General features: G+C 52.7%; 1 protein-coding gene across 1 annotated transcript; it reads left to right on the top strand.

Annotated features, from left to right (window-relative positions):
- The first annotated feature begins 967 nt into the window (after positions 1–967).
- On the top strand, positions 968–26,315 carry FGD2 (FYVE, RhoGEF and PH domain containing 2). Its single transcript, XM_077754878.1, has 17 exons — positions 968–1,189; positions 4,394–4,625; positions 6,430–6,510; positions 7,675–7,823; positions 9,602–9,758; positions 9,975–10,113; positions 10,660–10,718; positions 10,970–11,116; positions 11,865–11,961; positions 12,362–12,396; positions 18,338–18,371; positions 19,389–19,426; positions 19,876–19,968; positions 20,560–20,691; positions 23,262–23,408; positions 24,487–24,633; positions 24,953–26,315. The coding sequence occupies exons 1-17, from the start codon at positions 1,122–1,124 to the stop codon at positions 25,166–25,168; spliced, it is 1,971 nt and encodes a 656-aa protein (XP_077611004.1). The 5' UTR covers positions 968–1,121; the 3' UTR covers positions 25,169–26,315.

The following is a 26,315-nucleotide window of genomic DNA, read 5'->3' as shown; positions in this document are numbered from 1 at the left end:
CGATCACAAGGTGACTGAGGTTCAGTCCCCACAGTCCACGACAAAGACAAGTCTCAATGGAAAGCCCTGGTTCAGGACAAGTGAGATTGGAACCCAGTGGGAGAGCCTTGCAGGGCCAGGAAGGCTTGAAGAAGGGGAATGTACACAGTGGGCATTTGCTGTGGAAGGGCTGGGACACCAGATGGTAGAGGAGGCATCGGGCCGAGGCCACCCACCATGCCAAGACAGGGAAGTCTGGGGAGGCAAGAACATGGTCATCCGGGGTCCCAACCCAATCTTTGCTGGAATTGTAGGCCACTCCTCTTTGCTTTGGAAATCTGACTTCTTTAGTGTTCTTACTGGGTGACTCTGGGTGAGTTACTCAGTCTCTCTGATCCTCAGTTTTTTCTTCTATAGAATAGGGATAGTAATAGGACCCACATCATAAGGCTATCATGGGATTAAATGAGAAAATACTTGTAAAGCACTAAAAAGAGTGCCCAAGTTAGTTGTTATTATCTGAGTTTCAGGGAGGAAGCCACCCTCCCCTGGGGCCAGGAGGTGGAGACAGCAGTCAATAAAAGACAGAGACCCGTAGAGAACAGCACTGTACTCCTCCCTGCTAGCTCTTCACATGTTTGTGAGCTATTTTTAATTAGAAAAAAAGGAAAAAAAAAGCTGTTTCCTCACAGCAGTGAGCAGGTCAGATGCAGGAAAGAAGTTGCAGAGAAAGTCCCAAGTAAAATCCACTGGGCCTTGTGAGAAAGTGCGGCTGGCCAAGATCGCCAAGGGCCCGCTTCAGAAACTACCTCTGGATCCCACTTTCCCCCTTGGGGTGGCCTCTGGAATGGGGTCTACAAGAGTGAAAGGTCAGACCCTGTGAGGGAGGGGTGGGGCCTGAGTGGGCTCCTCCCTCTGGAGGAAGCACAGGCCTTTCCCCTTTAGGGCTGTGGCTCTGGGACCACTTCCTCCTTCTTACTCTGAAGCTGGGGGCAGGCCTCCTGAACCCTCTGGAAAGGCAGGAGCACATTCTGGGATGCCTTAGCCCATCTGTGACCCCGGGTGGGGGCGGCTGAGGGTGCTGCTGGAGGCCTCCTTCCCTGCTTCAGAGGTAGTTGAGGCCCACCCTGGAGGTCTGCAGAATGGAGAAAGAGAGTAAGGAGAAGCTGGCATCTGTGTCCAGTCTGGTCACTGTGTTTGAGAACAGCAGGTATGGGGTGGTGGGGGTGGGAAGGGTCGCCAGGGTGGACTGGTGGCCTCCCTCTAGCTCCTCTGCCCACTCTGGGCCCCCCTCTGCCCACCGTCAGGCCCTGGAGCACAGGCTTTCCCAGTCTTCAGGCTGAGGATCAGGGCCAGGGCTGCCGTGGGGCCTCACAGCAAGCAGTTCTCTCTCTGGGCCCATCCTGGACACCTCCTCCTGTCTGGGCAGTGCGTGGGCTCCTCGCAGCATCAGGCAGCATCATCAGGCACCAGGAACGGGGCAGTGGTGAGAGTGTGTGTGTCTATGTATATATTTTAATGTTTACTTATGTACTTTGAGAGAGAGAGAGAGAGAGAAAGAGCGCATATGTGTGCAAGTGGGGATAGGAGCAGAAATAGAGGGAGAGAGAGAATCCCAGGCAGGCTCTGTGCTGCGAGCGCTGAGGCTGACCCGGGGCTCAATCTCATGAACTGTGAGATCATGACCTGAGTTGAAACCAAGGGTCAGATGCTCATCCAAATGAGCCACCCAGGAGCCCCAAGAGTGTGTAAATTTATACGTTGGGGAGAGTCTAGATGTGTGTAGTTATGAGCGAGCGTGGGTGGACCAAACAGTGTTTGGTCTGCAGGACTCCACCCGTTGGAAATAGTAGCTAATACTTACCAAGCACTTACTCCTTATAAGTAGGACAACCGTATAATTCATCATTCAACTCAGGGCACAATTAAAACTTAAAGCGGATGCCATTCAGTTTTTTTGGCAGAAGGGAGGGGACAATAAGAAAAGCTGAGACTGTATCAGGCAAACCAGAATGTACCATCAGCCTACCTTTGGGGCATTTTTCTACGTGATTTTTATCACTTACTTCATTTAATTATCTAACAGCCTCCTGAGAGTAGTTCTATTTCTATTCTCATCTTATAGATGATGGGAAGTGATGCACAGAGAGGAAAGGAGGCTTAAAAGGCTTTAAGTTCATGGGTAGGGACTTTCATCTGAAGGAAAAGAAAAACGGCCAGGTGTGTGGAGGTCATTGGTGGCCCTGGCAGTGGTGGTGGTGTGTGTGTGCCTCTGTGTGTGTGCGTGACATTAATCTACTCTGCAGGCATTCCTTAAGCCCAGGGCTGTGCTAGGGAATGTTGTAGGTAGCATTCTCTGGAAATAGACTCTAAGATAGAAGTGTGCTTCACGGGATAGTTTTGGAACAAAACCTGTTGGGGCGAGGGGTACAGCATGGGGAGAAGTTGAACTGCGTGCACTTGCAACAGGGGCCCCAGGGGCCCCAGCCTGTCCCAAGTTGCTGTGAAGCTCAGATGTCCCTCAAGTTGTTCTAACTGAGGCAAAGCGATGGGTCTTTGTACCCTCACATGGGCTAGTTGTTGGATATGGACTTGACCTTGGATGAGGCAGTTGTCCTCCAGGAAGGAGAATTCTGACCAACAACCGGGGAGAAGAGCTCCTCAGTCTTGAAAGGGGTGTGAGTGGCACAACGTAGCATCACACAGGAACCTTAGCAGACATGGGAGCTGAAAGAGTGATCCCTGCTGGCACGATTTCTGTCTTTGGATGCCAAGCTCATGGAATTACTATGATGCCAGGTCATAGACAATAGATACCCTGAGAGGAGCCTAGATTCTGTGCTCAGGGCACTCAGAGCAGACCAAGGCCTTTGTGGCTTTCAAGGTGGATGTGGCATAGATGTGGACCTAGAAGGGCAGTTCAACTGTCTGAGCCAGGGACCTTACCCTGACTCTCCCAGGGTCCTTTGCCAAGCACGTTCCGTTCAGCACCAAGGACAGCTCCAGGCACCACCTTCCTGGTCCCCCACCCCCATCCCCTGCCCCCTTCTGTGGGGGAGAGAGCACCACCCCACTCAGCATGCCAGGTGTGCCCAGTGGAGACGAGACCCTCAGCATGTGTGTTGGGCCCAGGCCACACCAGGCAAGAGGAGGCAGCCCTCAGACCAGAATGGGGTCAGAGGCGGCCTTGTCTGAAGGGTGAGAGTCACCTCTTATCATGTGAGAGGCCCTGTGCCAGCAGCCTTGGCTTTGGCTTTCTTGTGAAGTCTTCCAGCCCCTTAGCTGATCTGAAACTGAGGGGTGAAGAGGAAATAGAAGCTGGCCTGGGGCACTTGGAGGGAAATGCAGAAGCTGAAACCAAATGTAGAACAGAAAGCCTGAGGCCCAGCTGTTTCCTCGGGTTGAGGAACCAGGCCCTGAGGTGTCAGCGGAGGGTAGAGGAGCCCATAAGGGCCACTGAGACCTGGGTTCCAATCCTCTCTACCGCCAACCAGCTGAGTGACTTGGGGCAGACATGCTGACCCTCTGGACCTGTTTCTTCTCCACTCAGACGGGGAGGGGCAGTTTAGGGATCAGATGTCTGATCTGAATCCCACCTTTGCCAGCCCCTCACTGCAAGTTACTTATGCTGCCTGTACCTCAGTTTCCTTAGTGGCAAAACCGGGGCAATGAAAACCTTTCTCAGAGTTTTGGAGATTTAGTACCTGTCTGGTCCTCCATGGCCCAGACTGTCTGTCCCATTGCAAGCCTTTCCATACTATGGGAATGGGCACAACCCAAATCATGGGGTACACTCAGTGAAGGTGACCTCTTTTATCTAAATAATGTAACTGGCCTGCAGACCCTATTAGGTAGAATAACACACACAAAGATACCCTTCAAAGGCCCATTCTTGGAGGAACAGAGAAATGCTTCCAGACTGGCTTCTCCCACCACCCACCCACTAGAGGTGTGGAAGGCACAGCTCCCATTAAAAAGTCCCAGCTTTAGCAGCTCTGCCCTCCCTTTAGAGTGTTCCGTGGCTCCCACCTTCTCTCCAAGTACAAGTTACTAGGATTTTAGGGGCTTTCTTGCTGCAAAGACTTAAAACAGCGATGAGGTGTACAAGTGAGGGTGACCTGGGGCCACACTATATGCACAAAGAAGGGTTCCTCATTGCATTTTAAACAAGGAAGTATGTAGTTTCCAAGAAATCAAAACAAATCTACACTGACTCATTTTGAAGCTTGGAGTTCCCTGCAAGAAGATGTTGGGAAAGAAGTGGATGTTTTACTTAGCAAATTCCTCCTGCGTGCCAGGCACTCAGGGGCCACTCCACACCTGTGATGTGCATTAAGCACTCCTAAATCCTGGCCAGGGCTATTCTTCCTACCTTACAGACAGGAAACTCTCAGATCTGTTCTGTTCACTTCAGGACTCCAGGAGCAGCATCCAGTGTCTCCCAACCAGACACTGAACATCATCGCCCTGGGTGCAGGCTTCCCCCACCCGCAGAACCATGGACGGAGCCCGACGCTGGGGACACCCTGGGGTCTGAGCCCAGGACGGTCAGCAGGAGGTACCTGAGCTCCCTGAAAAACAAGCTGTCCAGCGGAGCCTGGAGGAAATCTTGCCAGCCCGGAACCCACCCTGGGCCAGGGATGCAGGTGCCTGAGGGCTGGAGCAGATGTGGGGAGCTGGGGGGCCCCTTCACTGCCCTCCTTCCTGCAAATTCTCTCCCAGCCCAAACCGGCACTTCTCCAAGCAGGAGTCTCATGTCACCAGAGATCAGTTGAAAGATAGATTCTACCGCCTTACCAGCCTTTGATTAAATGTCTACAGTGCGCCCCACTGTTTCATTATTTCACATCCCCTTCACTGTAGGAGTCTTTTAGGCAAGGACATTGAAACTCAGACAGCTTAGGGGTGCCTGGGTGGCTCAGTGAGATAAGCATCCGACTCTTGGTTTCGGCACAGGTCGTGTTCCCAGCACCGTGGGATCGAGCCTTTATCGGCCTCCAGGCTGAGCGTAGAGCCTGCTTAATATTCTCTCTCTACCTGCTCCCAACTCTGTCTCTCTAAAACAAACAAAAAAAACCCCCAAATAACCCCACAAAACTCAGACAGCTTAAAAACTTGTCCAAGGCCCCACGGCTTGGAATAGTCTCCATTTTGTGAACTTGGTACCCTTCCCTGGAGTGACCTCAGTTTACCCACTGCAAGAGGCAATAATCCCAAACTAGAGACAGAAATTAGTGTTGATCCTACCCTTAGATTGATCCTGGACAGGTCACCTCCCTTTTCCGGATTTCAGCTTCCTTGTCTGTGGAGTTCAAGGGTTAGGCTGCATGATACTGTGTCCCCTGGAGCCAGACTGCCAGTGATCACGCTCCGGCTCTTCTGCTTCCTGTGTGACCTTGGGCAAAGCACTGTAGCCTCTTTGTGCCTCTTTCCTCATTTATAAAATGGGAATGGCGATCAGTATGCTGTGGTTACCAGTTGCTGCATAACAAGCACCCCAAACGAAATGTCTACAAGTCGACAATGTCGAATATGACTTGTTATTTCTCACAGTTTTGTGGGTTGACCGGAATGCTACTGGATGGTTTTTCTATCCGTCTCACTTGGGGTTTGTCTTAGTCTGCTTGGGCTGCCACAACAAAATACCACAGACCGGGGGACTTAACAGAGATATATTTCCTTACAACTCTGGAGACGGGAAGTCCAAGACCAAGGTGCTGGCAGGGTTGGTTTCTGGGGAAGCCTCTCACCTTGGCTTACAGATGGCTGTCTTCTCACTGCGTCCTCATGCACATGGTCTCCTGGTGTCTGTCCCTCCTCTTATAAAGACACCTAAACCTATTGGATTAGGACCTCACCCTTATGACTTTATTTAACCATAGTCATCTCCTCAAAGGCCCTATGTCCAAATACAGTTATATTAGGGGTTACAACTTCAACATATGAATTTGGGGAGGGGAGCACAATTCAGTCCGTAATAGGGTCTCTCACATGGCTGGGGTCCGATGGTGGCCGGGGCTGGAATGCCCAAGATAGCTCAGCTCTCAAGCCTGGTGTCTGGGCAGCGACAGTGGGAGGCTGGATTCAGCTGGGGTGCAGGCACAGCAGGGCCTTTGGCTCTCTCTATGTAGTCTCTGGGCCTCAGCATGGCCTCTCTATCAGCCAGACCTCCAGAATGGTGGTTCATGGCTCCCAAGACAGCATAAGCTTCCAGAAGCTTCCGGCTCTCTTGAGCCTGAGGCCCAGGACCAGCACAACCTCACTCCTGCCCTTTGACAGGGTCCTTTGTTAAAGCGATCCCGGTGCCAGCCCAGATGCATTGTGGGAGGGCATGAGTGCCGGGAGGTGGCCAACCACTGGGGCATCTTTGGAGGTTACATCCACGGTCCCCATTGGAGACGACCAAAGCTGTCTCTCTCCTTCTCCTTCTCCCGCTCAACCCCCCTGCAGGAGCCAGAGGAGAAGAGGATCGTCCAGGAACTGCTGGAGACAGAGAAGGCCTATGTGGCACGCCTCCATCTGCTAGACCAGGTCAGTGGCCAGAATACTGCCCCATCCTGTCCTGAGCCCAGCACCCAGGCCTCCTCACCCCACCCCTGCTCTCCCTTCTGTATACCTCACCAGAGTTGAGAGTTAGGACCTGGGATTTGATTCTCAGACCTTCAGTCCCTGTTGGCTGAAGTTAGGGTAGAAATCAGGATTTAGTGCATTAATACCACCTGCCATCCTACCCCCAGTGCGGGGGCTGGCCTCACGTGTAGCAGACCGCACACATGCTTCCAGGCCCCGCACAGCATCCTTGTCCGTTACCCCAACACTCGACACCCTCACCATTATTAACTCTTCACGCTTTCTTAAGAAGCCCCAAACAAGTGGCGCCTGGGAGGCTCAGTCGGTTAAACGTCCAACTTCAGCTCAGGTCATGATCTTGCAGTTTGTGGGTTCGAGCCCCACATCAGGCTCTGTGCTGACAGCCAGCTCAGAGCCTGGAGCCTGTTTTAGATTCTGTATCTCCCTCTCTCCCTGACCCTCCCATGCTCACGCTCGCTCTCTCGCTCTCTCTCTCATCTCAGAAATAAATTTTAAAAAATTAAAAAAGAAAAAGAAGCCCGAAATAAGAGGGTTAAATATTTGGACATCATCAGGAGCGGGATCTTTTTTTTTAAGTTTGTTTTTATTTATTTTGAGAGAGAGAGTGCAAATGGGGGAGGAGTAGAGAGAGAGGGGGTGGGGAGAAGATGCCATGCAGGCTCCGTGCTATCAGTGCAGGGCCGGATGTGGGGCTCAAACTAACCAAGCGTGAGACCATGAGCAGAGCCAAAGTTAAGAGTCAGACGCTCAACTGACTGAGCCACCCAGGCATCCCAGGAGTAGGATATTTGACGTGGCAAAGTCCAAGACCTTGACAGTTGCAAGACGGGCCAATTTCTGACACTCATCAGCTGCCACCTCTCTGGCCAAGGGTCTGAGTCTCTAGGCCTTCATTTGCCCATCTGTAAAGTGGCCGGAATACAACCCTCCCTATCTCCTGAGGTTGTTTCAAGGATGGGAGACTGAAGAGGTGAAAGCATTCAGTAACCTAGATGGGGGGAGGGGAGGGGCTAAAGCCCCTGGGCTGTGCTTGTCTCCCCCTGGGCGGCTGTGTGGGTGGCTCTTCTCTGCCACAGGCCCCGTGACACGCAGTGGCGGCTGTAGGTGTTCTTCCAGGAGTTGCTGAGGGAGGCCCGCAGCAGCAAGGCCTTCCCCGAGGATGTGGTCAGGCTCATCTTCTCCAACATCTCCTCCATCTACCAGTTCCACGCACAGTTCTTCCTCCCGGAGCTGCAGCGGAGGCTGGACGACTGGTGAGGTCCACCCCTAAGCCCTGAGGTCTCCTGACTGCAGCCCCCAGGGCATGAGGTTTGGCCTGTTAGGTGCCTGCCCTTGTTGTGTGGCCATGACAGTCTCCTCCTCTGGGCTCCGTCTGTGTCTGTTCTCAGAGTAAGGGGCTTGGACAGACGAGTGCTGAGGGGCTGTGGGTGTGGGCGTGCGTGTGTGTGTGTGTGTGTGTGTGTGTGTGAGAGAGAGAGAGTGTGCGTGTGCATGTGTGTCCTGGGGAAGGGGATGGATCAGGTCCTCACTAGGCTGAGTGACTTAGGAAGTGATGGAAATAGCCCATGCTAACTGAGGGCTCCCTACATGCCCGGCCTTGGGCTTCATACCTATTACTACTCTCACCTACATTACTATTACTATAACCTATTACTGTTACTATTACTCATTTGATCTTCCAATCAGCCTGCTATGTGATCCTGGTTATGCAAGAAACTGTCTTTGTTTTCAGAGATGACCACTGTAGTATTTGGTGATGAAGTTACTTGCTTTATATATTTTGCCAAAGCAATGCCGTAATGTGCGGAATGTCCTTTAAAATTCTTCAGCAGAGAGAAATGTCTGTTATTGTTAAATACAGTGATGGATATATGGGGGTTCATTTTTTTTTATGTTCTTATTTTATTTTTTTGAAAGAGAGACAGAGCGCTAGCGGGGGAGGGGCAGAGAGAGAGAGAAAGAGAGAGAGAGATGGAATCTGAAGCAGGCTCCAGCCTCTGAGCTGTCAGCACAGAACCCAATGCAGGGCTTGAACTCACGGACTGTGAAATCATGACCTGAGTGAGCCAAAGTCAGACGCTTAACCGACTGAGCCACCCAGGCGCCCCTATAGAGGTTTATTATTATATTCTTTTTAGTTTAAAGTTTTTCACAATGAAATGGTGGTTTGTGTGTGGTGTTTTTTTATTTTAATTTTTAAAATGTTTATTTATTTTTGAGAGAAAGAGAGAGACAGAGCATGAATGAGGGAGTGGAGGACAGAGTGAGAGACAGAATCCAAAGCAGGCTAAGCAGGCTTCAGGCTCTGAGCTGTCAGCACAGAGCCCAATGCAGGGCTCAAACCCACAAACCTTAGATCATGACCTTAGCTGAAGTCGGACACTTAACCGACTGAGCCACCCAGGCACTCCTGTGGTTTTTTTTTTCAAAGACAACCCTATGGCTACAACCATTCTCATTATTTTACAGTGGGAAGATCAAGGGACAGTGAGGTTAGGGGACTTGTCCAAGAACACACAGTTAGAGTAAGTGAAATAGTTTGGAATCAAACTCAGGGAGGCCAGATCGTGGCCCCTTGCTGCTCTACTGTAACAGTCCCTGGGCTGACCTTTAGGATACGTTCTTATCTCCTGAGCCTCAATTTCCTCATCTCTAAGATGGCCCAGTGACCATCCCTTGCAGAGTTAAATGAGATGAGACACGTGGCGTGTTTCGAGCAGTGCTTGGCATGTGGCCCTCGCTGGCATTACACTGGAGCCCTCAAGTGGTTACTGGATACATGTTGTAGGCCCAACACTATGCTGGGTCTCTGGGGTGGAAGAGAACGGCGTCTGCCCTCAGGGGCTCAAAGTCTAAGGGGGGATGGACCATACACTTTTGGGCGAGGATGACACGTGCCCCCGTCCCTGCACCCAGAAGTGCAGCGGAAATCTGTTCTGGGGAGTTCAGAGAGCCTGGCCTAACCCGGCCTTGCCTGAAGTCAAGAGGAGGTCCTCAGGCTGAAGGCAGCACCCAGGTGGTCCTCTTGCAGGGCAGCCACCCCCCGCATCGGTGACGTGATCCAGAAACTGGCCCCGTTCCTGAAGATGTACAGTGAGTACGTCAAGAACTTTGAGCGAGCTGCTGAGCTGCTGGCCACCTGGACCGACAAGTCTTCCCCCTTCCAGGAGGTGATCAGCCGCATTCAGGTGAGGTTGGGTGAGGGGTGGGGCAGGGCCTGCATTGCCACCCCCAGTGTGCCCTGGCTCAGTTTCCCTGAGTGATTGTGGCCATCTCCAGGCTCAGCGGTTTGCATACCCACCAGCTCCGGCCTGCCCTGCCTGCTCCTGTGACCCTCAGGGCCGCCTGCCCCGCCCTTCTCCATTCTCGCCTCCACACCCTTCCTCTCCCCATCTCTCCCCAAGAGCAGCGAGGCCTCCGGCAGCCTGACTCTGCAGCACCACATGCTGGAGCCTGTGCAGAGAATCCCACGCTATGAGCTGCTGCTCAAGGAATACATCCAGAAGCTGCCAGCCCAGGCCCCAGACCGGGCGGATGCTCAGAGTGAGGACACACCCCGGAAATCCAGGGGGTGGGGGAGGCCTGAGTGACTCCCCTTTATTTACGGAACACCTGCTAACATGCTTGGAATGGCTATCCGCTATCAACATTGATTGTTGGCACCTTCTTAGTATCTACACCATTAGCCTTTTTTTGGTAGACATGAAGGCCAAGAGAGATCAAATGACTTGCCCAAGGTCACACAGCCAGAAAGGGGCGGGGTTGGGATTTGAAGCGATTCCTGTATTATGCCAAAACCCATGGTCTTTCCGCAGCACCCTCTGGGTCTGATTGGTTTGGTGAGCCACAAGAGTCACAGAAGCCCAACGCCTAAGCCCTGTCTATGGTGGCTTCCAGTGTCTCCACTCTGAGTGGGAAATGGCCCCCATGATCCAAACATCTCATGTGCCAGGCTATACAGTCAGGGCCGCTCCTACGGTCACTCACGGCAGGCCCCCTAGGCCACTTTGTTAAGCCTCAAGGACTTCCTGCCTCAGCCCCCAGCCCCCAATTTTCAGGAGATAACTCTGGCCCTGCGCCCCCTTTCAGAAGCACTTGACATGATCTTCTCAGCCGCTCAGCACTCCAACGCGGCCATCACTGAGATGGTGAGCAGCCAGCCCTCGTGGTGGGGTAGGGGGAGCAGCCGGCATCCGCGGGGGCCCTGTACCTCATCCCTGCAGCTCTCAGCCTTGCCTCAGCCCCCCAGGTCTCTATCTGCTCACCCCCTGATCCCACCCCATGACACCTGGCCGGATGCTGTCCTTCCCCTCCCATCCCGTCCGTGTCCGCACAAGGCAAACCTTCAGAGGCAGGGGGGCCCTGCCCGGCTTTGGCTGAGGGTGCACCCCCGTCCCAGGAGAGGCTACAGGACCTGTGGGAAGTATACCAGCGCCTGGGCCTTGAGGACGACATAGTAGATCCCTCCAACACGCTGCTCCGGGAAGGCCCTGTCCTCAAGATCTCCTTTCGCCGCAGTGACCCCATGGAGCGCTACCTTTTCTTGGTAAGGGGATGCTGGGGGCCCACCCCGCATGGGGAGGGAAGTCTGTGGGCCACGCTGCCCCAGGTCCTGCCTGCCTGCTGTCCACCTGGCGCCTGTCCTTACCTGATAGGGCATCCAGGTGATTTGGGACAAGTCACTTGCGTGGTTTCTCAGACCCACCCTAGGAAGCAACAGAGTCAGATTTTGAACCCAGGCCGTTTGACTCCAAACTCTGAGCTATTAATCTGTGCTCTAGGGAACGTGTAGCAGGAAAGAATTAGGTTACTGCTAAGAACTGCCCAGATTTGCATTGAGGAAGCCAGGGGGTCTCCTGGAAATCCGGAAACTGGTCCTGCCCGGAGGTCTGGGGGAGGGAGCTGTAACCTCTCGTAAGCCCTCGCCACCCTGAGCCCCGATTAGAAAGTCCTTGTAAATTTAGTCTACGGCCATACCACCCTGAACGCGCCCGATCTCGTCTGATCTCGGAAGCTAAGCAGGGTCGGGCCTGGTTAGTACTTGGACGGGAGAAAGTCCTTGTAAGTTTGATGCCCACAGATATGACAGCCCTTCAATGGCAGTCCTAGTTGGATTAGGGGCCAGACAACCCTTTCATCATCACACCTGTGACTCCCGAGAGCAGCCCGGGCGCGGCCAGTGGAGAGGGAGACCCAGTGGTGCCCCGCCCACCGCCCCAGGAAAGCCCTGCCCTACCTACCATCCTTCCCGCCCCGCCGCCGCGCACGCGCACATCCTGTTGTGTCTCCTGCAGTTCAACAACATGCTATTGTACTGCGTGCCCAAGGTCATCCAGGTGGGCGCCCACTTCCAGGTGAGGACCCGCATCGACGTGGCCGGGATGAAGGTGAGTGACAGGCGCCCCAGCCACTGTCAGGCTTCATCCCAAAGGTGGGATGGAGTATGGAGATTACCAGGAGGGACCACGCTGCGTTCTCAGTCCAGGAGCCCTAATCTGGGAGGTCCTGGGCCACCGGGGAGGTGGAAAAATTCCGTGTTGGAGGTCTCCCGTGTGGGCTTCTGTAGGCCTGGCCCACTCTTTGGGGCAGTGCCCACCCCAGCCTGGACACGCCCGGCTTTCCCTACCCTTTACACCAGTGCTTTGAACACTTTAATAAGGCATGAATCCCCCGGGAGTGTTGTTAAAATGCAAGTCCAGATTCCGTAGGTCCGGGGTGGGACCCCCCCAGGTGATGCTGCTGCCGCAGGTCCACAGGCCAGACTTGGAGTTGTAAGGGTCCATACTGTCAGCTCAGCTGCTGGATCGTGAATGTCCCCATCCAGAGGTGGCCACCAATTAGCGAGGACAGCGGTCCTATATAATAGTGCCCCATGGACTGGGCCCCACATCATCCCATCAGATTCTCCTGGCATCCCTACAGTGTAGGGGCTGTTACTTCCCCTTGCGATTTTTATTTTTCCTTTTATTTTATGTTTTATATATTTTTATTTATTTCTAGGAGAGAGAGAGAGAGCGTGAGCAGGGGAGGGTCAGAGAGAGAGGGAGACACAGACTCTGAAACAGGCTTCAGGCGCGGAGCTGTCAGCACAGAGCCCGACGCGGGGCTCGAACCCACGAACCGCGAGATCATGACCTAACCGAAAGTCGGACGCTTAACCGACTAAGCCACCCAGGCGCCCCTAAAATTTATTTTTTTAAATTTACATCCAAGAGAGTTAGCATACAGTGCAACAATGGTTCGGGAGTAGATTCCTTAATGCCCCTCACCCGTTGAGCCCAACCCCCCCCCCCACAACCCCTCCAGTAACCTTCTGTTTCTTGTCTATATTTAAGAGTCTCTTATGTTTTGTCCCCCTGCCTGTTTTTATATTATGTTTGCTTCCCTTCCCTTATGTTCATCTGTTCTGTGTCCTAAAGTCCTCATATGAGTAAAGTCATGTGATATTTGTCTTTCTCTGACTAATTTCGTTTAGCATAATACCCTCTAGTTCCATCCATGTAGTTGCAAATGGCAAGATTTCATTCTTTTTGATCGCCAAGTAATACTCCATTGTGTGTGTGTGTGTGTGTGTGTGTGTGTGTGTGTATGCCACATCTTCTTTATCCATTCATCTGTCGATGGACATTTGGGCTCTTTCCATACTTTGGCTATTGTTGATAGAACTGTTATAAACATTGGGCTGCTGGTGCCGCTTTGAAACAGAATACCTGTATGCCTTGGATAAATACCTAGTAGTGCAATTGCTGGGTCGTAGGGTAGTTCTATTTTTAATTTTTGAGGAAGCTCCACACTGTTTTCCAGAGTGGCTGCACCAGTTTGCATTCCCACCAGCAGTGTAAAAGAGATCCTTTTTCTCCACATCCTCATCGACATCTGTTGTTGCTTAAGTTGTTAATGTTAGCCATTTTGATGGGTGTTGGGAGGTATCTCCTTGTGGTTTTGATTTGTATTTCCCTGATGATGAGTGATGTTGAATATTTTTTCATGTGTCTGTTGGCCATCTGGATGTCTTCTTTGGGGAAGTGTCTGTTCATGTCTTTCGCCCATTTCTTCACTGGATTATTTGGTTTTTTTGGGTGTTGAGTTTGAGAAGTTCTTTATAGATGTTGGATACTAACCCTTTATCTGATATGTTGTTCGCAAATATCTTCTCCCATTCTGTTGGTTGCCTTTTAGTTTTGCGATTGTTTCCTTCGCTGTGCAGAAGCTTTTTATTTTGATGAGGTCCCAATAGTTCATTTTTGCTTTTGTTTCCCTTGCCTCTGGAGATGTGTTGAGTAAGAAGTTGCTGCGGATGAGATCAAAGAAGTTCTTGCCTGCTTTCTCCTCTAGGATTTTGATGGCTTCCTGCCTTACATTTAGGTCTTTCCTCCATTTTGAGTTTATCTTTGTGTACAGTGTAAGAAAGTGGTCCAGGTACATTTTTCTGCATGTCACTGTCCAGTTTTCCCAGCACCACTTGCTGAAAAGACTGTCTTTATTCCATTGAATATTCTTCCCTGCTTTGCGAGAGATTAGTTGGCCATTATGTTTGTAGGTCCATTTCTGGGTTCTCTACTCTGTTCCATTGCTCTGAGAGTCTGTTCTTGTGCCAGTACCATACTGTCTTGATGTTTACAGCTTTGTAATACAGCTTGAAGTCTGGGATTGTGATACCTCCTGCTTTGGTTTCCTTTTTCAAGATTGCTTTGGCTATTTGGAGTCTTTTCTGGTTCCATACAAATTTTAGGATTCCAGCTCTGTGAAGAATGCTGGTGTCATTTTGATAGGGATTGCATGGAATGTGCCGATTGCTTTGGGTAGTATTGACATTTTGACAATATTTGTTCTTCCTATCCAGGAGCATGGAATATGTTTCCTTTTTTTTGTGTGTGTGTGTCTTCTTCAATTTCTTTCATAAGCTTTCTACAGTTTTCAGTGTATAGATTTTTCACCTCTTTGGTTAGATTTATTCCTAGGTATTTTATGGTTTTTGGTGCCTGCACTTTGCTTTTCTAACTGCTAACTCTACTGATTGCTGCACATGAGTACTTCAGCAGCGTCCTCACCCTTCCATGTAGCCGCAAGGGATCCCAGTGTGTGGAAAGCACTATAATTTGTTCATTCAGCCAACCTACTACTGAGGGTCATTTAGATTGTTTTCAGGGAATCACTACAAATGAATGAACTATGTACGAGCCTGTGCATGAGTATATCTGTAGTCAATCCCATTAAAAAAATAAGGAATAAACCGTTGTCTGTGTAGACAATGGAATACTATTCAGTGATAAAAAGAAATAAGCTAGCAGGCCATGAAAAGACATGCAGGAAACTTAAATGCATTTTGCTACGTGAAAGAAGCCAGTTTGAAAAGGCTGCAATTGAAAAGGCTACCTGACATTCTGGAAAAGACAAAACTATGGAGACAGTAAAAAGATTGGTGGCTCCCAGGGGTGGAAAGGAAGGGATAAGTAGTTGGAGCACAGAGGATTATAAGGGCAGTGAAACTACTTTGTGTGATACAGTATGGATACATGTCATTATTCATTTGGTCAAAGCCACAGAGGGTACAGCACAGAGGGTAAATCCTAACGTAAAGTATGGGCTTTGGGTGATAATGATGTGTCACTAGTAGTAGTAGTAGTAGTAGAATGATGTGTAGGTTCATCAGTGCTAACACATGTGCCCCTCTGGTGGAGAATGTTGATAATGGGGAGGCTCTGCGTGTGCGGGAGCAGGGGTACATAAGCAATCTCTGTATCTTCCTCTCAATTTTGCTGTGAACCTAAAACAGCTCTAAAAAAAAAAATTAAAAGCCTTTTAAAAGAAAACCAAGGCCCAGAAAGGTTCTAATTTGCTTGGGGGGGTCACACAGCAAATCCTGGTTTGAGCGATCAAACCAGGTATAACTGAGTCCAGAGCCCCCGTCCCCAGTCACCATACTGGACTGCCACCTATTAAGGCCTCAGCCCAGAGGGGCAAAACTTATGAAGAATTGTAGGCCTCGTGGAGAAAGTTGGGGGTCGGTAGGGGAAACCTTCTTGACAACTCCTCTCTGATCACTCCTGAGTCCCGGTGTGTCCTGAGGGCTGGGGCTGGGAGAAGCAGAGGTCAGGTGCTGCCTGTCTTGGTACCCTTCTACTTCCCCATCTCTTACCCCTTTCACCCCCTCCCTGTCCCCTCCCAGGACTTGTCCCAGGGGGGAGGTGCAGGTAGGAGTTGAGCCAGGACCCTGCATCCTCTGGAGAACCCTGGGCCTCTGAGAGCCCTCAGCAGGCGGGCCTTGCCCTTGCTCTTGACTAGGCTTCCCTGGCATGATGAAAGCCAGTAGAGGGGCCTGGGCACCCCGTGGGCACTCCAGTCCACTCCCCATGCCCGAGCTGACTGAGGTCTTTTATGAATGCAGCCCTTTACCCTGGGACATCCAGCTTTCCTTCCTGAGTTGTCAGAATGTCCCAGAGGCCGGAGTGCGTGCAGGCTTGCATGCCTGGGAGCCTTGGTGAGTGAGACTGAGAAAGGCATGTTTAAGGAGAAAAACACACAGACATGGAGACAGGCAGCCCTGTCTCAGGGCTGGCAGAGACCCAGGCATAGAAAAAGAGAGGCAGAGATTGACAGATAGAAAAGCTAAGAAATAGAGAGGCCAAAACAGAGTCATAAAGAGAAAATATATGGAGACAGGACTGAGAGCGTCAGAACCTTAGAGAATGTGTTGAGGGGTCAGTATGCACCGGGTTCCTGGTACCAGTCAGTCCCACCGAGAACATTCCCTGCGCAGCGTTGTCTGATGTTCCGTTGGCCGCACGGCACCTTCTGACTGGATCAGGCCGGGCAGGCTCAGAGCTATCTACCTGCCCACTTCTGTGCAGGAAGCATTTTCTGAGTCTGAAGTCTAAAGACAGGTCTGGCCTTTGATCACCATGATGGTTCCCACTGGCCTACGACCCTCTAGCCTCCTCCTTTCTGGATATCAGGGAGACCTAGTTCTCAGCAGCTGATTCTCCCCAAGGTCTGAGTTGGTCCTAATGACATGCCATCATAGGAAGAAGGAAGGGATAAAGGCACAGTTACATACCCAGAGTCTCATGCAGGTTGGGCACTGCACAAGCATACCTCCCCTAAGATGAGCAAACCTCATCTGGGTTGTTTATTTACAATTCTTATTTCTAAGTTTGTATTTATTTATTTTTGAGAGAGACATGGAGGGGAGGGGCAGAGAGAGAGGGAGCGAGAGAATCCCAAGCAGGCCAGCGCAGAGCTCAGTCTCACAAACCTCAAGATCATGACCTGAGCCGAAATCAAGAGTTGGACTGCTAGGGGTGCCTGGGTGGCTCAGTCAGTTAAGCGTCTGACTTTGGCTCAGGTCATGATCTCATGGTTTGTAGGTTCGAGCCCTGCGTTGGGCTCTGTGCTGACAGCCAGGTCAGAGCCTGGAGCCTGTTTCAGATTCTGTGTCTCCCTCTCTCTCTGACCCTCCCCTGCTCACACTGTCTCTCTCTCTCTCAGAAAAAAGTAAAACATTTAAAAAAATGAGAGTCGGACTGCTCAACCAATGGAACCACCCAGGTGCCCCTTTATTTACAACTCTTAACTGTCCGGCAGGTGGCAGTCAAGTGTCTTGTTCCAACAAAACCTGAATATTATGCCAGTTTGCCAACAGATGTCAGTAAAGTGTTTTGAAGACCGGGTGTCTTTTTCTAATTAGCACAAAGGCACTGTGTGGCTCAGCGGTGCCCTAACTGGCCCAGACCTGGGGAGTGGCTGACACTGGACACAGCAGAGCCTGGGAACTGTCCTCCAGAAGCAGAGGTGATCCTTCACCCTCGGGTGGGGAGCTCTCCTCAGTTCCCCCTTTTCTACTAAAAGCATCATATTTCTTTTTATCTCTGGACCCCAAACCGTAGATTTCTCTTCTCCCCCTCCCTTCTCCCTCCCCAATTAGTCATGGAGTCTTGTTAGATTTCCCAAGATCATCCCCAGGGAGAAAGGTTTTCTCTTCCCAGGTGCAGGCAGGCCCATTTTCCGGGAGGGGCTTTCTCAAACCCCTCCCTGCACATGAGCTGCTCCATGTATGAGCCCTCGGAGCCTCCGCGTTGCCAAGAGTTCAAGTCCAAACCACGTCAGGCTCCTTCTAGAGGGAATGGACTGATTCTGTGGGCCTGAAGGTAAAGCAGGCCTAATGCGGGGCAGGACGTAGCCAGAGTCAGTGTTCTCTGGGATGCGGTGGGCCACCCCCAAAGTGTGCGAAAGCCTGGCCACCGCATGGCTGGGAGCCAGCAGGGAATCTGAAGTTGTCAGTGGAACAACCAGGTTCTGCCACACTGGGGTGCTTGTCTATGCCTTAGTTTCCCTTTATGACTCTCCCTTCCACGCTGCCTGGAAGAGGTCTGTGCTTGGAGGGCTCCAGGAGTGGCATGGAAATAGATGTTCTTCCTCCTGAATTTGAGTCCTCATTCTACCCTGTAGATGCTGTGTGAGCTCAGGCAGGTCTCCTGCCCTCTCTGAGTCTCCATCTGCACATCTCCTAAAGGAGGGTGATAACATCTCTCTCTCTCTCTCTGTCTCCTAAGATTACTGTGAAGATTTGCTTTAAGTTTTTATTACAGACATTTTTGAGCTGAGAAAGCAGTACAATGAACCCCTGTACACCCATCGCCCGGCTTCAACAATTGTTAACCCCAAACCTGGCTTGTTTCCTCAGGATTCTCCTCCCTAATCCACTTTCCACTGGATTATTTAAGAGCAAATCTCAGATGCATAATCATTTCACCTGTAAACCCTTCAGTATGTGTCTGAAAGAGAAAGGACTCTCTCTCTCTTTTTTTTTTTGCCATAAAAGGTGACAATAATTATTTAATAATATTAAGATCCTTTGGTTTTCCTCCACTGTCTCATAAATGTGTTCTCACAGCTGATCTGTTTGAATCGTCTGTGATAAGTGTCTTACATCCCTTCTAATCCATTACACACTCCTTTCCTTTTTTCTCCTTTATTAATTAATTAAACCAGCTCATTCTCTGGGAGTGTTTCTCAGTCTGGATTTTGCCGATTGCGTCCCTGTGGTGTCATCAACATGTCCCACGGTCCCCCATATTTCTCGTAAACTGGCAGATAGCCTAGAGGCCTGACCAGATTCAGCTGTGCAAGGCTGTCGCTGCCTGTCTCTGTCCTCTGAGGCACGTAGAGGCTAAGTGTTAGTGACTCAGGCGGCTCACGGTTGTGCACATAAAAAGAGAACGGGTATGGAGAAGCACTGAGCTTAGTGGCCGGCACATGGTAAGCGCCGTCTGACTGGCAGCCCTCACAGTGACCTTGGACCTATGGGGTTCTGCGACAAGGGGAACAGTGAAAGACAGGAAGTGGGGGTCTGTAGGATCTATGTATTGGGCAACCAATGTCTTCATTCACTGTGGGGGGTGGAGGCTCTTATTCTAGGCCTTAGGTCAGCCCTTGAAAAAGCCATGACCCCAAACCCAATTTATGACCCAGTTGGCGCTTTTGGTTTGTGAGGAAGCGTCACTCCTACCTCACACTGGGCCGACTTAGCTGCTGCTGAAGTTCCAGGAGCCTTTACAGCCCGTGTTCTCCGGGTGCAGCCTGGTTGCGGGTGCCTGTGCTTGGCCCTGCGGGTTTAGGAAGGCCGTGGACAAGGTTTCGATCCCTGTCCCGTGGGCATCATCCACCTCCATCCACTCCGCAGTGTCTGGGAGGGGGGGCAGGGAGTGACAAACGTCTCGGAACAGGTGCGGGAGCTGAGCGATGCGGAGTNTGGGGGGCGGGGGGGGGCAGGCCAGGACTGGGAGGGGCTGCTCTCCTCAACACCTGTGTTTGCTTTCCGAGCAGGTCCCAGGAGGAAATGATTTCCTGGATGCAGGTATCAGAACGTTCCAGGGCCCCTAGGATTCTGACCCCGCACTCCTCACCCAGGCTGAGGGGGACGGTGGGGAGTGCGTACATGTTCGTGGTGGGGGGGAGGTAGGTGTGTGTGTGCGCGCGCACGCGCGCATGCATGCCCAGCTACTCCCTGTGCTTCCTCAGGAGTCAGTCTGGGTGGAATCAGACCTGGGTTCAAATCTTGCTGCCTTTCACTGCCCAGCCGGGTGGGATTGGGCAAGCAGCATAATGTCCTTGAGCCTCAGTTTTCACATCTGTAATCTGGGGCTAACAGTCTCTCCTCCCTTGAGTCCACCAGTGAGTGTCGAATCCAAGGTGATCCTGGTACCCAGAGGCTTTCAGCAGTGTCTGTGTGGACAGTGTGGATGCATGGACAGATGAGGAAGCCCTCCCCGCCACCCCCCTCACCCCCTCCCGTGCCCCCCTCAGGCCTGCCAAGCAGCCATTGACCAAATCGAGAAGCGGAACGAAACCTTCAAGGCTGCGGTCCAGGGCTCTGAGGGAGACGCCCAGGAGCAGGAGGTAAATGAAACCTTTGCACCCCTCACTGGAGCCACCAGCCTCACATACGCTTATCCCTCTCTTTGCCCAGCCCAGCTGGGAGGGCAGGGCAGTGTCACCCACCAGGAGTGATTCAAAGGGGCCAGGGAACTCCCACCCACCCCGACATCAGAGACTCAGTGCCAACGCTTCTCCCATTCCCAAAGCATTCCTTGGGGAGCCTGTCTGTGCAACCATCCCTAGGAAGGATTTCCCGTCCACACGGCTTGCGCGGGTGGGGCGGTACCGGTCTGGACTGACGGTGTCTGAGAAATGTTAAGACCAAGGGGAGGTGGGGGTGGGAGGCGCAGAGCGTCAGTGACTTGATTTCTAATCTGAGCTCTAAACTCTGACTTGCTGGGTGTCTTTGCTGAGTCCCTTGACCTCTCTGGGCCTCAGTTTCCTCACTTGTAAAAGGGGAGTAGTAGAGACTGACCTGCCATCGAGTCAGTTCGGTCAGCGTCAAGCCGCTGGTAAGCACAGCACACGCAGTCCCTGCCACCAGCGGGTGGCCAGAGGGCCAGGGGCGTGGCCAGAAGGGGGGCATGAAGTGCGCCCCCTGCCGCCCAACAGCTGCAGTCTGAGGAGCTGGGCCTCCGGGCGCCGCAGTGGGTCCGCGACAAGATGGTGACCATGTGCATGCGCTGCAAGGAGCCCTTCAACGCTCTGACGCGCCGCCGCCACCACTGCCGAGCCTGCGGCTACGTGAGTCGTCCCGCCGGCACCCCTGCCTCCACCCGTCCCTCCTCTGCCTCCACCTTCCCTGCCCAGGGTCTCTCCCCCCTCCCCGCCAACTGGGCCGGCTCCCACCCCTGTAACCCAGAAGCATCAGGACACTCGCAGAGCCGGCCCTGATAGCTCATCTGTTCTTACCACCATTTCCTGGGAGCCCCAGACCCGGGAAAGGGGCTCCCGTTCCAGGTGGGGCACCCACACCCCTCAGCCCGTCTCAGGCCTTGCACCCACTGCCTCAGCAGCCCGGTGCCACTTTCCTGTCTTCTTGGCTGGACCCTGGGTCCCCTCCTCTCCTGGCAAGTCCTCGGTGCTCCAGCACCTGGTCAGTTCTGTTCCTCACCGGGCCTCAGTTTCCTCACCTGTACAGTGGGGTTATTATAATACCTACCTCCAGGGTGGTAGCGAGGACTCAGCAAAGAAGTTTCAGTGCCTTCCCTCTCCTCCTCCTTTCCCTCCTCACCAGCTCAGGCGGGGCTCACTCAGAGGAGCAGCCACCCGTTGGCTGAGGAAGGGACCTGTCCGCTCTTATCCGGCAGGGTTATCTGAGCCGGATTTTGCACCGCATATTAAGCACCTGCTGTACTCGAGCTGTTCTCTGTTGGCATCACGACCCCTTCCATTTACTCTGCAAATGAGAAGCCCTTTATGACCTCAGTCTTTAATGACCTCCAGGGGACAGGAGACCAGCCTGGCAGGTTGGGGCCAGTCAGGGAGGTGTCCCCAAAATGTATTAAACCACAACTGGGACACAAAGGAAATCTCTAGGACTGGGGAACACACCTGTGTTCAAATGTCCATGACAAGTTCTATCAGAACCCAGTAGAAAGGATCTGGGGATTAGCTACTGTTCTTGGTGATGCACGCCTGTGAAGAAGGGTTGGACACTTAGTACTTTGTAAGTACCTCCTCAAAAATGATGAAAAATCGTGAAGGAATACAAAGAGGCACAAAGAATAACAATACCCATGCACGTTGCCTTCAAGGTACGTGGAAGAAATAATAATCAGGCAAAAAAAAAAAAAAAAGAAAGAAATGTATGATCCTTGATTGGACTGTGGATGGGAAAACAAGACTAGCCACAAAGGTCGTTCTGGGGGATTTCGGAGAAGTTTGGTCACAAGCCATCTATAGATAATATTATATCGATGCGAAATTTCCCAAGTATGACCATGACATTATGCACGGGCAGGAAAATGCCCGTGTTTTTAGGAGATACCAGCTACATATTTGAGGGTGTGGTGCCATGAAGACTGTAATTATACTCAAATGATTCAGAAAAATACACACACACACACACACACACAGATAAAGCATATGTGGCAAAAATGTTAAGAATTGGTGAGTGTGATGGGGGCAGTATCATGTGTCATTTATTGTTTGTAGGTTTAAAATTTATCTGTAGGTTTGAAATTTTTCAAAATAAAAAGCTGGTGGAGGAGAAAATAAATACACACTCACAAGATAAACAAGTTAAATCTCAATACATTAAAATACCCCCAAGGTAGTTGAAGCCCCCAGTGTGGGGCCACCTGAGATCCCCTTGGCCCAATTTCGGGGTTTCCCATGCCCGCGCCTACCTTTGTATTCTGTGAGTCATCCTTTCGGTGGTTTGGGCGCCCAGTTTCTGTCTCCTCACCTGCTAGACGGGAATCCTGGGGAGGGTGGGGCAGGCCAGGCGTTCGGTGGGTCCCTCCCGGGCCATGTGCTGTGCCGGCCACCCAGAGGAGCCGCCTCATCTCGGTGCCCGGCCCCCCACTTCCAATCCCACATCCCAGGCTCACTGTGACACCCCAGTCTCCCTGGAAGTTACACCCCGCAGCACCCATGCTCCTCTCCGAGTCTTGTCGCGCCTCTTTTTCCTGGCCTTCCCAGCATGAGCCCTGCTGGCCTGTCTGGGGGCCTCCTCCATGCTGGGCTCCGGGCGGGCCCCTCTCCACAGAGTACACATGGCGGCAAAAACAACCAGCCCACCATTTTTATATTAAAACAGGATTGAGTGGAATGCAAAATATACACAAATCTTAAAGCTAAACCATGGGACTTTAAATACCTGTCCCACGTGTGGAGGGCCAGCCAGGTGGCCCTGGGCAAGTGACCGCCCCCTTGCTGTCAGGAGGGGATGACAGGCCCAGCGCTTCACTGGGGGGTGGGGGAGGGCAACCCGGTGAGATGCAGAGGGGAGGGAGAGCTTGGAGAAGTGAATTAGCTGCAGCACTGCGTGCAGTGCCCTGAAGCCCCTGGGATGAATAGCTGCACTTACAAAAAGGGGTGAGAGGCACCTGCAGTGGGGACCTGCCTTTGAGCCTCCCCCGCGGAGGGAGCCAGAGCCTGAGCTCTCCCCTCCTCCCCCTCATCACCCCACCCCTTGCCATGTCCTCCAGGCCACTAGGCCTGTGCTAGCACATGGACCGCCTGTCTCTGCCTCCATCCCTCTCCCCAAGCTTGCTTTGCCTTTCTCCTGTCCCAGTTGCTCTCAAGCTCCCCTCCCCCACCCCTGCCTCACCTGGGGCCCCAAGCCCCTCCTGCTCATCTTCCCCCAGGTGGTGTGTGCCAAGTGCTCTGACTACCGGGCTGAGCTCAAATACGACGACAACAGGGCCAACCGCGTCTGCCTCCACTGCTACACCTTCCTCACCGGCAGCGTGCTCCCTGGGGACAAGGACGAGAGGAGGCGGGGCATCCTGGAGGTGAGGGCCAAGGACCTCCACTCAGCTGCTGTGTGCGGACGCTGTCCTCGCTGTCCTCCGTGCAGAGGAACCAGCCAGCTGTGGTCACACTCCCCATCCTTCTCTCTGCCCACGGTGCCTCCCCCTCCCCCCCCCAAACAGAGCCAGGCCTGTCCCCAAACGGAAGCAAACTTTGGCTCTGGGCTGTCATCTGGACTCTCCACCTGTCCTCCGGCCCCATCCAATGACCACAACGACCTCCCTGCACAGTTCCCATCCGTATCCCCGCGCCCTGCCCAGCAGTCTCAGGAGGTGAAGAGAGCCCGTGTCACTGATCCCATTTTACAGTTGGGAAAACTGAGGCTTCAGGTCAGGGTCCTGCTGCTGGAAAGGGGCAGACTGGAAACTCCATTCTAAGTGGAAGGGATTTCAGGGACCTGTCCCATGGAGACCCAGGACCAAGAGGCAACTTACCCAAGGTCACCCAGCAAGTTGGGGGGCAGCTCTCTGGCCTCTGCCGCCTTGGGGCTGGTTGGGCCACTCCCCGCACCCCCAGGTGCTCCCCCTGCTCCTCCTCACTGCCGATCAGCACCTATGGGGCGCCAGCTGTGTTCACATCCTGCTACAGATACAGCATTGCCCAGCCCAGAGGCTGGCTACCACTGTCCCTCTGCCTGTCCCCGGTTAAAGGCCAGGGTGACATCCCACTGTCCCAGGGAAGTAGAAGAACCCCCGCCCCTGACCCCCGCATTCCAGCTGAACACAGCTCCCAGGTCCCAGGGTGGTTCCCTTCCGCGGGCCTCTGCCGGCTCTCCGGTCTCCCCCACCCCCTGCTCACGCCTTCCCTGCCCGCCAGGCCACACGGCCCACTCCCTTCTCCGGCGCCTCCTAGCACCTGCCCCCTCCNTTTGGACCGCGGCCCTGCCAGCAACCCGCTACGTGACCACAGGCCCGGATGGGACCTCTAGGCTCGGGGACAAACAAGCCCTCCTTCCGGGGTTGCTGCAAGGATTCGAAATCGTGACTGTCAAGCCCCCAAACCAATGTCTGTCACACAGTGGGCGCTCTGTTCCCTGACAGCCTCTCTCTCTGGTTATAGAAAGGGTCCGCGGCAGGGTCCGAGCAGAGCCTGATGTGCAGCTTCCTGCAGCTGGTGGGGGACAAGTGGGGCAAGAGCGGCCCCCGGGGCTGGTGTGTGATCCCGCAGGATGACCCCCTCGTCCTCTACATCTACGCTGCCCCCCAGGTAAAGCCACCACTGCCTCCCAGACCGCGGCCTTCTCCCTGCATGTGTGGGGGGAGGGGGTATTGTTGGCCGAGCCCCTGGGGGGACGCGCTTCCCTCCAGTCAAGGTTAGTGGCTTTCAGGGTTGGGTCCAGACTCTGTCCAGAGGGTAGCCCGTCCTCTTCTGCCTGGAGGCACCCCCCCCCCAGCAGTCCACCTGCTTCATGGGTGTTTGGGGGGGAGTGAGAGGTGGGGATGTGGCTGTCACCTTCGCATTGGCCGTCTGAGGCATTGGGGTTGAACAGAAAGACAGCGGCCCATGGCTCTCTCCTCCCCCCCAGGACATGCGGGCTCACACCTCCATCCCCCTGCTGGGCTACCGGGTGACCGCTGGGACCCACGCAGACCCCCGCGTCTTCCAGCTGCAGCAGTCAGGCCAGCTGTACGCTTTCAAGGCTGAAACCGAGGAGCTGAGGGACCGCTGGGTGAAGGCCATGGAGCGGGCGGCCAGTGGCTGGAGCCCCAGGGGGTCCGATGACGGGGACCTGTCTGACTGACCCACAGCCGGCCACCCTCTCCTCTGGCTCTGAGATCCACCATTCCAAGCGCAGTTTTCAAATAGCTGATTTCCGGGGGGCGCCTGGCTGGTTCAGGCTGTAGAGCTCGCCACTCTCGATCCTCGGGGGCGTAACTTTGAGCCCCACTCGGGTGTAGAGATTACTTTAAAAAAAGAACTTGAAAAAACAAACAAACGACCAATTTCCAGTCATTGGTGCCCAGACTGTGGTGTGTTGATTTGGGATTCAGAAAATGTGGGTCTGTTCCTTTGGGGAGGTTATAACCCAGCGTCCCTGTTTGCCCAAGAGCTCAAGTGGCTCTTGGGACATAGGACTTAACAGAAACCTGGAAAGTTCCAGACAGCCCCGGACTGTTGGTCCCCAGTATGGTTCTCAGCCTGGGCTGTACGTTAGCATCACTGGGGGAGCTTTAAAAACTACCAGTGAAGGGGTGCCTGGGTGGCTCAGTCAGTGGCTCAGGTCACGATCTCACGGTTCATGAGTTTGAGCCCGGTGTTGGGCTCTGTGCTGACAGCTCAGAGCCTGGAGCCTGCTCCGGATTCTATGTCAACCTCTTTCTCTGCCCCTCCCCTGTTTATGCTCTATCTCTCTCTCTCTCTCAAAAATAAATAAACGTTTAAAAAAAATTTTAATACCAATAAAAAAAATAAATATAAAAATAAACTAGAGTCAATTGAGTATTTAACTCAACTTGATTTTGGCTCGAGTCATGATCTGAGGGTCTTTGGATCAAGCCCCTAGCTGGGCTCTGCACTCAGTATGGAGCCTACTTGAGATTCTCTCTCCCTCTCTTCTCTTCCACTCACTCATGGTTTTCCTCTCTCTCTCGAAATGAATAAACATTAAAAAAATAAACTGAAAAAAAACCCCAAAAAACTAAAACAATAAAAATGAACTAAAACTTTTAAAAATATCAATGCTTATATCCATTACAGAGATTTCTAATTTGGGGCACGTGGGTGGCTCAGTTGGTTAAACGTCCAACTCTTGGTTTTGGCCCAGGTCACGATCTCACAGTTCATGAGATCGAACCCAACATCAGGTTCTGCACTGACAGTGCATGGGATTCTCTCTCTTTCCCTCTCTCTCTTCCCCTCCCCTTGCTTGTGTGCCCTCTCTCTCTCTC

Source organism: Crocuta crocuta, unplaced genomic scaffold, assembly GCF_008692635.1.
Source record: "Crocuta crocuta isolate KB4526 unplaced genomic scaffold, BGI_CrCroc_1.0 scaffold132, whole genome shotgun sequence".
Classification (NCBI taxonomy): Eukaryota; Metazoa; Chordata; class Mammalia; order Carnivora; family Hyaenidae; genus Crocuta; species Crocuta crocuta.
The sequence above is the reverse complement of the archived record's forward strand: the minus strand, read 5'-3'. Positions and strand labels throughout refer to the sequence as shown.

Bases quoted from the DNA above. Each gene is read 5' to 3' on its own strand.
- FGD2 (XM_077754878.1), top strand. From the start codon at position 1,122: ATGGAGAAAGAGAGTAAGGAGAAGCTGGCATCTGTGTCCAGTCTGGTC. The intron at 10,719-10,969 runs GTGAGCAGCCAG...CCCCCGTCCCAG, and splicing joins ACGCGGCCATCACTGAGATG to GAGAGGCTACAGGACCTGTG. The intron at 24,634-24,952 runs GTAAAGCCACCA...CCTCCCCCCCAG, and splicing joins ACATCTACGCTGCCCCCCAG to GACATGCGGGCTCACACCTC.